The 11,932-nt window shown below is 29.6% G+C and overlaps 3 protein-coding genes across 6 annotated transcripts; 1 reads left to right on the top strand and 2 right to left on the bottom strand.

Moving 5' to 3' along the window:
- Nucleotides 1-1,331: 1,331 nt before the first annotated feature.
- Nucleotides 1,332-3,233, top strand: LOC133794757 (uncharacterized). 4 transcript variants are annotated; one of them, XM_062232142.1, is made up of 5 exons: nt 1,332-1,359; nt 1,475-1,573; nt 1,804-1,872; nt 2,483-2,639; nt 3,045-3,233. In XM_062232142.1, the coding sequence occupies exons 3-5, from the start codon at nt 1,870-1,872 to the stop codon at nt 3,089-3,091; spliced, it is 207 nt and encodes a 68-aa protein (XP_062088126.1). In that variant the 5' UTR covers nt 1,332-1,359; nt 1,475-1,573; nt 1,804-1,869; the 3' UTR covers nt 3,092-3,233. The 4 variants fall into 4 exon arrangements, with proteins under 4 accessions (XP_062088126.1, XP_062088125.1, XP_062088127.1 ...); XM_062232141.1 differs by having other exon boundaries at nt 1,475-1,658; XM_062232143.1 differs by lacking the exon at nt 1,332-1,359 and having other exon boundaries at nt 1,458-1,573.
- A 148-nt stretch (nt 3,234-3,381) lies between these two features.
- LOC133794756 (uncharacterized) lies at nt 3,382-5,887 on the bottom strand. The gene is made up of 5 exons (XM_062232140.1): nt 5,177-5,887; nt 4,819-5,037; nt 4,412-4,510; nt 4,066-4,170; nt 3,382-3,941 (listed from the first exon to the last, which is right to left on the bottom strand). The coding sequence occupies exons 1-5, from the start codon at nt 5,732-5,734 to the stop codon at nt 3,723-3,725; spliced, it is 1,200 nt and encodes a 399-aa protein (XP_062088124.1). The 5' UTR covers nt 5,735-5,887; the 3' UTR covers nt 3,382-3,722.
- Nucleotides 5,888-7,666: 1,779 nt separating this feature from the next.
- Nucleotides 7,667-8,869, bottom strand: LOC133794754 (serine acetyltransferase 1, chloroplastic-like). The gene has a single exon (XM_062232139.1). It carries the CDS (start codon nt 8,807-8,809, stop codon nt 7,865-7,867), a length of 945 nt encoding a protein of 314 aa, XP_062088123.1. The 5' UTR covers nt 8,810-8,869; the 3' UTR covers nt 7,667-7,864.
- Between the last annotated feature and the right edge of the window lie 3,063 nt (nt 8,870-11,932).

The following is an 11,932-nucleotide window of genomic DNA, read 5'->3' as shown; positions in this document are numbered from 1 at the left end:
AATATATATATATTTATATAATAGAATGAATTATAGTTCAATAATATATATAAATATATCAATAATCTTTACATATAAGACATCTAAACACAACGTTGACATAGATATACATAACATATATGTAAAATACAATAATATTTAAAAAGAAATTAATAATAGAAATAAAATAAGAATAGAAAAAGTCATACGATAGACAGTAATATACATGCATCAACTATTTTTAGTTTCTAATTAATATATCTCACAATGTACTTTGGTGAATTTGATAAAGAAAAAGAGCTTCAATAACTTGATAAAAAACAAATTATCACACAATTTATAAGATAAAAAAATAATATGTATGTCTTTATTATTTTTGAATAAATATGATTTAATTATTTAAATTATCATAAAATATCTTAAAACTATCATATTTTAATTTATTTATTTTTGTTTAAGTTTATGTTTGTTTTAGTTTTTTTAATTTAGCAGTGACAATATAATATTAAGTTTAAGTTTAATTAAATTTTATTTAAGTTATAAAATATATGGTTTTATTGTTTTAAAATAATTATCATTGTAAAATATTTAAAAAATATTATATTTTAATTTGTTTAATTATTCATTTATTTAATTTTGTTTAAGTTTAAGTCATGTTTACAATCTACCGTTAAATATAATAATATTATGTTAAAGTTTATAAAAAAAATAAAAAACTGTTAAAACAAATAATTTATGTAGAGATATGCTCGAATAATATATGTGTATATAATATATATTATTTTAAAAAAATAAAGTTAAACTTTTAAATTATTTAAAATATAACATTAATTTATATATCTTACTAAGATTTAAAATAAAATTATATTTTATGAATTTTTTAATAAAATAAAATCTTTCATTCAATTAAATTTTTCTACAAAATATTTTAATATATAAGGATAATTTAATAAAAAAAATTGTGATTTAGAATATAAATGATAATTTGGTATATAATAAAAAATAATATTAAAAAATAATGATAATTTAATTAAAAATTATTTATGAAAGTAAAATAAAGATATTTTGGTCAAAATAATATAAATTTTATTTCATTCCATTCCATGCTATAACAACCATAATAATCTTTATTCGATTAATAATGCTAAAATTTTGACCAAACAAAAAATTAAAATTCCATTATTTTCCATTCCTATCACCGTTACATTTTTGTTATACAACTAAGCTACACCTAAGAAAAAACGACAATAATAGGAGCATACGATTGTAAGCATTAAACAATGGTTTTTTTTCTTTAATGTTACTGGTACTATTGGATTAAAATAAAAAAGGTAATAATTGCGTATACAGGAGTGGAGTGAGTGAAGCGATGCAAGTGGGGTAAGGTTATCTCTTGCTTTGTGGGGTTTCAACTCAAGCCTTTTTTTTTTTTTTTTTGTTATGTTTTGTTGAGGGAGGTGGTCCCCTCTGTGGCCCGTTTTCATATAATTTTCAGAGCTTCTTCACCTTGTAAGCTCCGCTCCGTGTACGGACGAGAAGCTGAAAATCTTGGGCGTAGCTTGCGCGCTGCTCCAGGCTCCGCCTCTGCTATCTGGTTCCTTTTTCCTTTTTCTAATTTTCAAAATCTTTGTTCTTTTTTACAATTTGTCGCGTGGTTGCCGGGTAATCATAAAAATAGGGTTCGTGAATTTTGTCTAAAGGGCACGTTTGGTCTCCATTTTCTTTTTAATTTAATTAATTAATAACCTCTTAATTATATATTAATTTTGTCCTCGTATTTATATGCGGTTAACGGCAATTTTCTCTTTTGACTTTTATTCGCAGAACCAAATCGAAAAAAGAGGCCTCCCTCCTTTCTTCTTTCTTTCTTTTCACCCCAAATTCGCTACAATGGTAAGCATCTTCTTTTCATTCGTTCTTTGATTGTATTTTACATTTTTCTCTGTTATATAAAATTGCCCCCTTTTTCTTTCACCCATGGCATGATCAAGTTCGATTAGGTTTTTGTTCGTACCCTTTGTAATCTTCGTTTCTGTAGTCGTTGCATGCAGGAGTATAGATTTGCTTATTCTAAATTAGTTTAATCAAACATCGTTTTTTTTTATTGTTGTGTGAATTTTTCGAGAATCATTTTTTCGATTTTTATTTTCTTGAATCTATATGGGTATTCGTTGTTGATGTTTGGGAAAGTTTCTATTTATTTATTAATTTTTTTAAAAGAAAAAACTCTTTTTTTTGGGTAAAGATGTTACTTTGCTTAGAACAAGTTATGGAAATCATAGAAGAAAACTTTTCTTTATTTATCATTTTGGGTTATATGGCTAATTTTGAATTTATAATTTTATATGTATATTTAGATTGATAAATTGTAATCATTTAATCATATTTGTTTGATAAAATACCCTTGAGTGGGGTGGGGTTCATAGCTGTTTGGCTGGAATTTAAAATTTTTGAGGATATAAAGAAAGTTATGTCCTTTGTGTTTGTTGTTTTACTTTGACAGACTACCTCAAAGCGCCTTGCTGATAAGAAAGTTGCCAAGTTTCAGAAGAACATTACAAAGAGGGGAGCGGTTCCTGAAACCTCTACAAAGAAAGGAAATGACTACCCAGTTGGGCCTATTCTGCTCGGTTTCTTCGTGTTCGTGGTGATCGGATCATGTATACACTCTCTCTAACTATATGGCATATTTTCATTTCACTCTGATTATTTGACAAGTTCATCAATTATCTTGGCTGCTAAGTATTTTTATGTTACATTTATTTTCATTTTATGAGTGCGTGGGACATGATACTTGCAAATGTCTTGATCTTTGGCCTTTTTTGGGTATAAACTATTGTGTCTGAACATTATTGAATAATGATAATCACTATGCCATGTGATAAGGGAAGGGTGTGAGTAGTCTTTGCTCTATCGTCTGTTTTAAGTGTTGAATTTTGTGTACATTCCACCATAGAGGTATATATATTCACTGATTCATTATGTTAATAATGTTGTACCACGTCTCTTTTGTAGCTTTGTCCATTAAAATTGATAAGTTGATTCGCCTTCTTCTTGATTTGCAGCCTTGTTCCAGATAATTAGAACCGCTACAAGTGGTGGGATGGCTTAAGGGAAATGGCTTCGCGTGAAACATGAAAGTCTTGTACCTGTAGTACACTATGCGTTGAGCATAGTTAAATACCATGTTATAAACTCGAGTTGAAAGTTGTAGCTATCTTGTTTAATAAATAAATGGCAGTGCCTTTTTTTAACTTTCCTTTTCCACCTACTTGTTTCGGTAAGAATTTAAAAAATACACGACGATTTACTTGAAAGCATACATTGATAAGTACGATAAGTACAATAAGAATGAAAATGAGTAGCGAATGTTGATCAAGAATTAAATTTATCAACCAAATAGCAAGGACGATCGATTTGGCATTGAATATCATCAATGTTTCAGGATAACATGTATAATAAGTATTTAAATTATTTTCAGTGACAGAATGCGGCATAATTCTATGAAAAGAACATATCGAACTTATTCTCAGGTCAGCATGTACAACCAGCAAGTACTTTTAAGACCATACAAGCCCTTTCGATTATGGTATAGGCTTGGATTTTTCCGTAGTTCGTCTTGTACATTATACAACATGCTGACTGACCAAAAAAAAAATGGTTTGCAGAACCACAAAACTTGAGAAATTAAACGCAATAAAAAAAAACAACCGATGAGATTAACAGAGCAAATTACACATGATTCAAAAAAGTTTATGGTGCTTTTGTTTTCCATATGTGCATTTAATTTCGTCCGATCTTCGAGCAGCTCGGTTTAATGTGTTTCCTGTTTTGGAATTTAGGCAATAGTCAGAACTTCTGGAAAATTTCTTACTGAAAGAATTGAATCCAAACTCCATTTTGTCTTCAGATAAGCTTTCATCTTGTGGTTGAGGAGAATTATATCCAATTCCCTCAAATTCCTGTAAAAGACCAAACTTCTCAATTAAAAATCCATAGTTGTGTTAAGATTTTTTTAGAAAATAAAAAAGGGGTCATGAGTTCTATAAGAGGCACATTTGAAAACCAAGAACTAAAGACGGATACCTTGGATCTTGTTTTAGCGTAATAGGGTGTCAAGCATGGATTTAAATCTTTGAGCAACATGTCATCCGGACTACAGGGACTAGCTGGATCATCAGAGCTGAATTCCTGAATTCATTCAATAAACATAGAAATTTAAAGCCATAATGGGGAATAATATTATACACAACCCAGTACGTAAACAATGTTAGAAAAGAAAATTGCCAACTAGTATAAGATAATCAATAGTCAACAGTCAACTAACAACTGCAAAACTCCCAAACTCAACCATATGGTAACTTTTTAATAGCAATGACTAAGTTTACTATATCCATCAGTTAAAATAAAATTTCCAAATGGGCCTGCTTACCAAAGAATTAGAAGCATCTTCGTGATTAAATGTTGGTGTTCTGGGGGAGCTGCTGTGATGTTGAAAACCAGCTCTCCCTGAATATTTATCAGCCTTCACCTGCTCAAGGCAATAAATATCAGCAATCTAAGACAACAATGAGGAAAAAAAAAAAGCACCCACAAGCACAAGAAGCGTTTGTTTTGCTCTGAAACGCAATTGTGGACGGTCTCATTAATATAAAACAACACAATAAACCCTTCTTTACTACTAAAACTGTATCACTGTTGACTGGTAGAGATGAAAAACAAATTATTGGAGGTCTAATATCAAAATGCCCATAATCGAAATTGTAATGGGAATGCCCTAACTTGCTAGACTGGCGAATAATGACACTATTAACGTACATTGAAAGGCTAAATACATACCTCGGCAAGATCATCAGCTATGCATTGGAGCTGGCCTGTGAGAGAAGTCACTTGCCTTTGAAGTGTTGGGATTAAATGTTTCGCTTGCTTCAGCTCTGAACCCTGTTTCTCTAAAATGTCTTGAAGTTGTGAATTAATGACATCTGGGAACAGTATTGCATTTTTCAATGATTTGATTTCTTCCCTTTGTTTTAAACACAAGTCCTTCAGTTTCTCAACCTATAAATTCCAATCAACCAATTAGATCATTACCTTATATGAAAACATACATAAATTGTATATACACACCCACGTATATAGCAAAAAAAAAAAAAAAAGAAACGAAATGAGAGAGAGAGAGATAGACAGAAAGACTGACTTCTGTATTCTTTTTTTCAAGCACCAACTTAAGCTCGGAAATCTCCATTTCCTGCTCCTTACTCAAGCTTAAAAGCTCCCTCTCACTCCTCAAAACCATAGCCAGCGTCCTCGTGTTCCCTTTCACTTCCGTCAACGCCTTCACCTCCTTCTTCTTCTCTGACGACGTTCCTTTCCCAAACAATTTCTTGTGCAGAGTTCCGAAATTCGATCCCTTCCTCGCCGTCTTCTTCAAATCTTCAGCGATTAAATCTGAAGGAATGACCAAACCCACACGATTATCCACCTTCGTTTTCGACAAAGACGAATTGGAACGCTTCTCCATAAACTTCTTGACCATGGTGGTGAAGTTCGGATCAGACGGCTTGGATTTTGGCTTGGATACATCAGAGGGCTTGGATTTGACGAGAGCGCGGGAGGAGGATGAGTTCTGTGCGGGTAAAGGGGACTTGCGCTTGATGAACTCCGTCGATGAAGACGGATCTGAGAAGTGAGACGAAGTTGAGGAGCGTGAATCGTACGAACTGTACCTTGAAGAAGGCTTCATTACAAACGCCATTGGTACTCTCCGAAGCTTTTCTTCTTCGTAAAAAGAGGTTTTTGAAGAGAAGAAAGAGAGAACTGAGTTGTAGCTCTAGCTGAGAGCAGAGAAAAAGGGTTTTTTGGGGAGAAAAAGGTTGAAGGGGATGCGGTTGAGGACACGTGGCAGATTTTGCAGAGGCGTCTGGGGCGCTGTCTGAATTCAAATTTTCACGCTATGCGCGGGGTTCTTGCGTTTGATGGAGCTCTTAATTAATTGCACATATATGCTTCCTTAAATTACGTAAAATGCCATTTTTGAAGTGGCGGGAAAATTTTGTATCATTGGAAGACTTTGGGCCTTCCTTGTCTGCTATGTCTGGGCCTAATGGGGCCATAAGCGTTGCTATTTCTAAGGTTCCACACTTATTGTTCGTCCGATTAAGGAAACCTTTTCCATCACTTTTAAAATTATTTACCATTAATAAACATACAAAATACAAGTGAATCAAAATAGTATAAGTGGTTCAAAAAAAAAAAAAAAAATAGTATAAGTGGTACATATCAGCTAAAGAAAAAAAAAATGGTAGATAGAGATTATTAATTAAAATTTGAAAATAGCGGCATGTGTAATTATTACGAATTCTAAATCTGATTCCAGTTTAAAATTGTTCCATGTATTGCTTTTCATTTATTGTAGCAGCCAATGAGAGAAAGAAAGTTAAGCAAAGTTGATGAAAAATAAAAATATGTCATTTTAAGATTTGAGTTTTTGTCAAGATATATTGGATAAATTTAAGCCAGTGTGAAACTGCCAATAATGAACGTAAATATAGTATCCCTTTCAAAAAAAAAAGAACGTAAATGTAGTAAGGAAGTTTGTATTTAATAAACTTTGAATATATATTTTTAGCTATGATAGAGATTAGAGAAACGTTATTATGTTTAGTGCATGAGATTATATATTATAAATTATTATTTCGTTCCTTAAAAAAAATTATTATTTCGGATGGACTCTCTATGACTATATTGGATTGACTATACTTACTAGTACTGTTATTATTTGTATAGTGTAGTATTCTATTTGATTTAAAAAAACATTTATATATTTTTATAATTTTAAAGACAAATTATAAACTATGTTAAGAATATTATACATTAAAAAGTTAGGAGGGAAGTGAATCATACCAATATAATGGGAGTACAAATCAGTAAAGTCCCATTTTGAATGGGACAACTAATCCCATATTCCCATATTTTCAACTTGGTTGGTACCAAATCGCAATCTTCTCATTTTCATCTCTGATTATCCACCTTCTTTTCAAATCATGATGAGTAAAATGCTATAATAACCCCTTTTTTTTGTTTCCTTATGACTAAAATATAACTCACAAAAGTTATCGAGTGGAGAGTATAAAATTGCCTATTCTTGGTCTAGAGCAATGTGCAAACTAGTGGAAGAACTATCCGGTTGAGATTTTGTGCCTATTGAACTATTCAATATTTGGTCAGCATTTTTTGTCCTCTTGCTTTTTTGTTTTTGTTTTTGTTTGTGTGCATGTGTTTTTTTGGTGGTTTCTTTTACAGTTTCATGTTTCTCTTTTTTATTATTTTAAAACTCTGTAAATGGTTTTTTATGTCATTTGATGTTTCATCTTGGTTGTTTGTGTTATGAGAGCACAAGTATGGCTCTGACTTGTCAGTTTGTGATTAATGAGATTAAACTTGATAAATGATCTCAGTTCTCAATGCTAGAAAATGTAAATCTTGTAAAATAATGGTATAATTTGTAAATTTTGGATGTAATCCATTCTAGGGATGGTTCTCATTCTCACTGCAAGTAGTATTATATTAACTACATATAGAACTTTTTGTATAATTTTATTTAAATTACATCATTACAGTATTTATAATATGCTATAGGACCAGTTCTAATATATATATATATATATATTATGTATAACGATCTCTGTAATGCAAAATCAACTTGTATCATATGAAAGTTGGGGCCTTGGAAGCATTAACATAAAAATGTACTAGCCAACAAGATGTTGGAGCACTCTTACAATTATTTGATGCATAGTAATCTAAGTAATGAGTGTTGACCATATCCGACTTTACAATCTAGCACGTGGCAGTTCTGATTTGGTCCTGATCATGATGTTTTCAGTTAAACCCCAATTAATCTAGCAGGATTTCCAACAGCAGTGGTATTAGGAGGCAAATTTTTCAACACCACAGAACCAGCACCTATCCTAGCACCTTCTCCAATTCTAACATTACCCAAAACTTTACTTCCTGCTCCTATAAACACCCCATCGCCAATTTTGGGATGCCTGTCCCCAGAAACCTTACCTGTCCCACCTAATGTCACATTATGAAGAATCGTAACATTTTCTCCTACTACGGCAGTCTCCCCAATCACAACCCCATTGGCATGGTCAATCACTAACCCACTTCCAATCTTAGCTCCAGGATGTATATCAACCCCAAAAACCTCCGAAACACGGATCTGAATCAGAGTTGCCATGGCAGTCCTTCCTTGACACCAAAACTTATGTGCCACTCTGTGCGCTTGACTAGCTTGGAAGCCTTTGAAGTTCAAAAGGCAATGGACATAACTAGTACAAGCCGGGTCTCGTTCTCTTACGGCTTTCAGATCATTCCTAACAGCTCTTCTGATTTCCTTCTCTTTGATGAAAACGCTATAGAATGTTTCCAAAAGTGTTGTCTTTGAAATGCTTGAATTGCTTAGCTTCATGGCCAACAAATTTGATAACGAGCTTTCGAGTGAGTTGTGTGACAATATCGATGAGGTATAGTATTCGTGGAGAATTGGCTCTTGTTGAACATCGGACAATGCTTCCTCTTGAATCTGAATCCACATGACTTTTTCTTCATCATCTTCATCTCTTACTAGGGGCAAGAAGTTGGAAGTTGGTGGATTTTTCTCACCAACCCAGAGTACAGATTTGATAGGAATGGATTTTGGCAAAGTGGGTATACATAATTTGACCAACTTGCATAGGGAATTACTCAGTTGGCATTGGTTAGATTCTAAGGAAAATGGGATAGTTGAGTTTTGGCTTCTGCAATTTTCGACACAAGCTGCCATTTCCTCTGTTATCACTCGCTATAGATGAAGATATTTGGAGATCTATGATGGCTTGATGAACTGGAAGTAGTTAGGGATATAACACGCATATATATACACTACAAATCTGAATAAGTCTGGAAGCTTCGGACGAGGAAGAAAGAGAAAAAAATCGGTGACGTTTGACATGACGATTCTATAATTTGACTGTGTTACGAGTCAAAGCATTTGATACTTGCCCAACACTTTATCATAGCAACTATTAGAGCAGTTCCAGTGGCGGCGGCTCTAAATTAACTTCAAAGTAAAAAAATATACCTAAAGCTTGTTACTGTCTCCGCTGGCTCGTTTAAATATTTATCTATAATAACTTTTGCACTAAAATCAACAATTTCCACCTTAATTAATTTCTACACTAAATGTAGTGAAGCTTCAATCAATATGTAAACATTATTTTAATATTTTTTTTATCTTTTTTTCCTTTCGTTCTCCCATTAACTAACTTTTTCTTTTTTAATCTTATTCTTTAACTCTAACTATTAAATAATAATTGTAAATATAATATTTAAATAATATAAAAGAAAATATAGAGAAACTTATATATGGTGTAATGTAAAATTGGGAGATAAAATATAAAAAGTGAGATTTTGATGAGGTATTTTAATAGATAGAGTAAAGCAATATTGAGAGTACTTTAATAGAATTGGATATAATATTGTAATAATATATAATTTCTTTATGGAAATAATAATATATAAGTGGCTCTCATATTAAAAGTAGTGGTCTTTATTGGTTGGTTTATAACATATTTTAATAAATTCAATGTAAATATATGATTGTAAAATTCTAACTCTAACCCATCAAAATAAGAAGAAAAAAATGTTTAACATGTCTAATATTTTAGGCAGTTTGGTCGGGTTAACCTGCCAAAACAAATCTTAAGTTTTTTTTTTAAAAAAAAAATGTTTAAATAATTAGATTCAACAAACTAAAAGTATAATATACATCTTCCAAACTTTGACATATTATTCTAAATTAAAATTTTAATACATTATTCTAAATTCGTTAAAAATTTAAAAATAATATTTATATTACATATAATATATGTAACAATATGTGTAATATATGTATGTATAAATAAAAAAAACAAACTTAATCGGTTTATTCGGGTTATATTAGGCAAGTTGGTATAATTCTCAAACCACCTAATATAATAATTAGGCAGTTTAAATTTTTATCCAATTATTCGAGTTATATTTTTTGTCAATTTTTTTAATTTGGTTTGGGTAGTTTATTTGGATTGGACAGTTTGCAAAATCTTTTGCACCACCCTAATCAAAAGTAGACAACATTTTGGTTGTCTATTGCTAAAAAGAAAACATCACAATACAACCATCAATTTAAATAATAAAAACACACTAATGTTATTGCATGAAACAGGGTTAGAGATATACTTTTAAGGGGTTTATCATGGGTTAACCTTGAATTCTACGATATTAGTAAAATAATTTTGGGGCTTTTACAGTAAAAATACTTAATATTTATATAATATAATATTTAAATACCTAAAAAAATTTGATGGAAAAATACCCAAATTTTTTTTTACGAAAAAAATTATTATAATTTTACTAATATTTATTTGTTTATTTTTTTATCTATGAAATTTATTAGACCTAAAAAAATAAATTGCATTTAACTCTTATTATAGATTTTTCAAATAAAAATAAATTGAAAAAAATAATTAACAAAATAAAAATGCCCTAAAAAACTTCACTAGTAACACTTTTCAAATGCCACTAAAAATATTTATTTAAGTGACATTATAAAATGTCACTAAATCTAATCTTTTGTATTATTTTCACAATGTCACTATTGATATGTTCTAGTGACATTTTTTTTAATACTACTAAAACTAAATATTCACAAATTAGTGGCATATTTTATCAATTGTCACTAAAATATATCAATAGTGGCATTTTGTAAAAATTTTACTAATTAAAATGTCATTTATTCTTATTAAAGTGACATTTTTTTACCAAATGTTACAAAAATACTATTATTGTGATATTTTTTAACAAATGTCACTAAATCAATATTTTGGTGTAGTACAAATTTACTAAAACATTACACATTTACTACCCAAACAGTTAAAAAATTAATATAAATGTATTTTAAACTATAAAATATTATAAAGTAATATAAAATATACAAAAATAACCTATATTAATTCTAATTTTTTTTAAATGTTTATTTAATAAAAAATTAATTAAGAAAAATCAATAGCTAAAAAACTATTAAAAGATAATTTTTTTATTAAAAAATGTTATTATAATAAAAAAATATTTATCAACTATTTCCATCATATAAAACTATTCTTTAATTTTAGAATTTAAATTATATTTTTAATGATTTTTTATTACTTAAAACACATTTATATTATTTGGCTAAATTATTTAGGTAGTAAATGTGCAATATTTTAGCAACTTTATGTATTTTTCTGTAAAAAAAATGTTTAGGTCCTGATTGGTAAGCAATTCAGATACAATTTTATAAATTTGAAAACTTAAAATAAGTAGGTCCCACCAAAATACATGATTGGCTCATTGTTTTGAAAAAGTATTTTCAAATCTAAACTCCAAAACTAACACAAAAATTGAAAACTTCAATATATCGTTTTCTCTGTATCTAATTATGAAATCCAAAATGTACATCACAATATTTTTGTTATGTTTTTGTTATTTGATTTACATATATGTTTTTAAGTTCAGTATTATGTTTAATTTTGTTTTTTATTCATTCAAAATTATTTTTATACTTTAATTAATTTAAATGTAGTTAATAATTAAAAATATTGTTTTTAAATTTTAATTATTTTTTTTATATTATTAAATCAACTAATTAATAAAATATGAGGGCATTTTGATCATATTGAATAATAGTTTGACCGAAATAAGGCTCAAGGTATCATTTTATTCTATTTTGCAAAATAAATGATCCAAATTGTCACTTAACAAAACAGAGGGTCCGATCTTTAACTTTTACAAAACACAGAGTCCAAAATGATATTTACCCTTAAAAAATTTATTAGAGCTCTCTCACATATCTAAAAATTCAGACCCTTTTTCATTCTCTTTATCTCTTAAT

The sequence above is a fragment of the Humulus lupulus genome, chromosome 8, assembly GCF_963169125.1.
Source record: "Humulus lupulus chromosome 8, drHumLupu1.1, whole genome shotgun sequence".
NCBI lineage: Eukaryota > Viridiplantae > Streptophyta > Magnoliopsida > Rosales > Cannabaceae > Humulus > Humulus lupulus.
Note: the sequence above shows the minus strand (reverse complement) of the source record. Positions and strands in the feature narration are given on the sequence as shown.

What these genes read in the sequence shown, in the direction of transcription:
- LOC133794757 (XM_062232141.1), top strand. An exon ending in ACCCCAAATTCGCTACAATG is followed by an intron (nt 1,873 to 2,482) that starts GTAAGCATCTTC and finishes TTACTTTGACAG; the next exon opens with ACTACCTCAAAGCGCCTTGC. An exon ending in GTTCGTGGTGATCGGATCAT is followed by an intron (nt 2,640 to 3,044) that starts GTATACACTCTC and finishes CTTGATTTGCAG; the next exon opens with CCTTGTTCCAGATAATTAGA.
- LOC133794756 (XM_062232140.1), bottom strand. Translation starts at nt 5,734, where the DNA reads ATGGCGTTTGTAATGAAGCCTTCTTCAAGGTACAGTTCGTACGATTCA. An exon ending in TAGCTGATGATCTTGCCGAG is followed by an intron (nt 4,511 to 4,818) that starts GTATGTATTTAG and finishes TGCCTTGAGCAG; the next exon opens with GTGAAGGCTGATAAATATTC. An exon ending in ACGCTAAAACAAGATCCAAG is followed by an intron (nt 3,942 to 4,065) that starts GTATCCGTCTTT and finishes GGTCTTTTACAG; the next exon opens with GAATTTGAGGGAATTGGATA.
- LOC133794754 (XM_062232139.1), bottom strand. Translation starts at nt 8,809, where the DNA reads ATGGCAGCTTGTGTCGAAAATTGCAGAAGCCAAAACTCAACTATCCCA.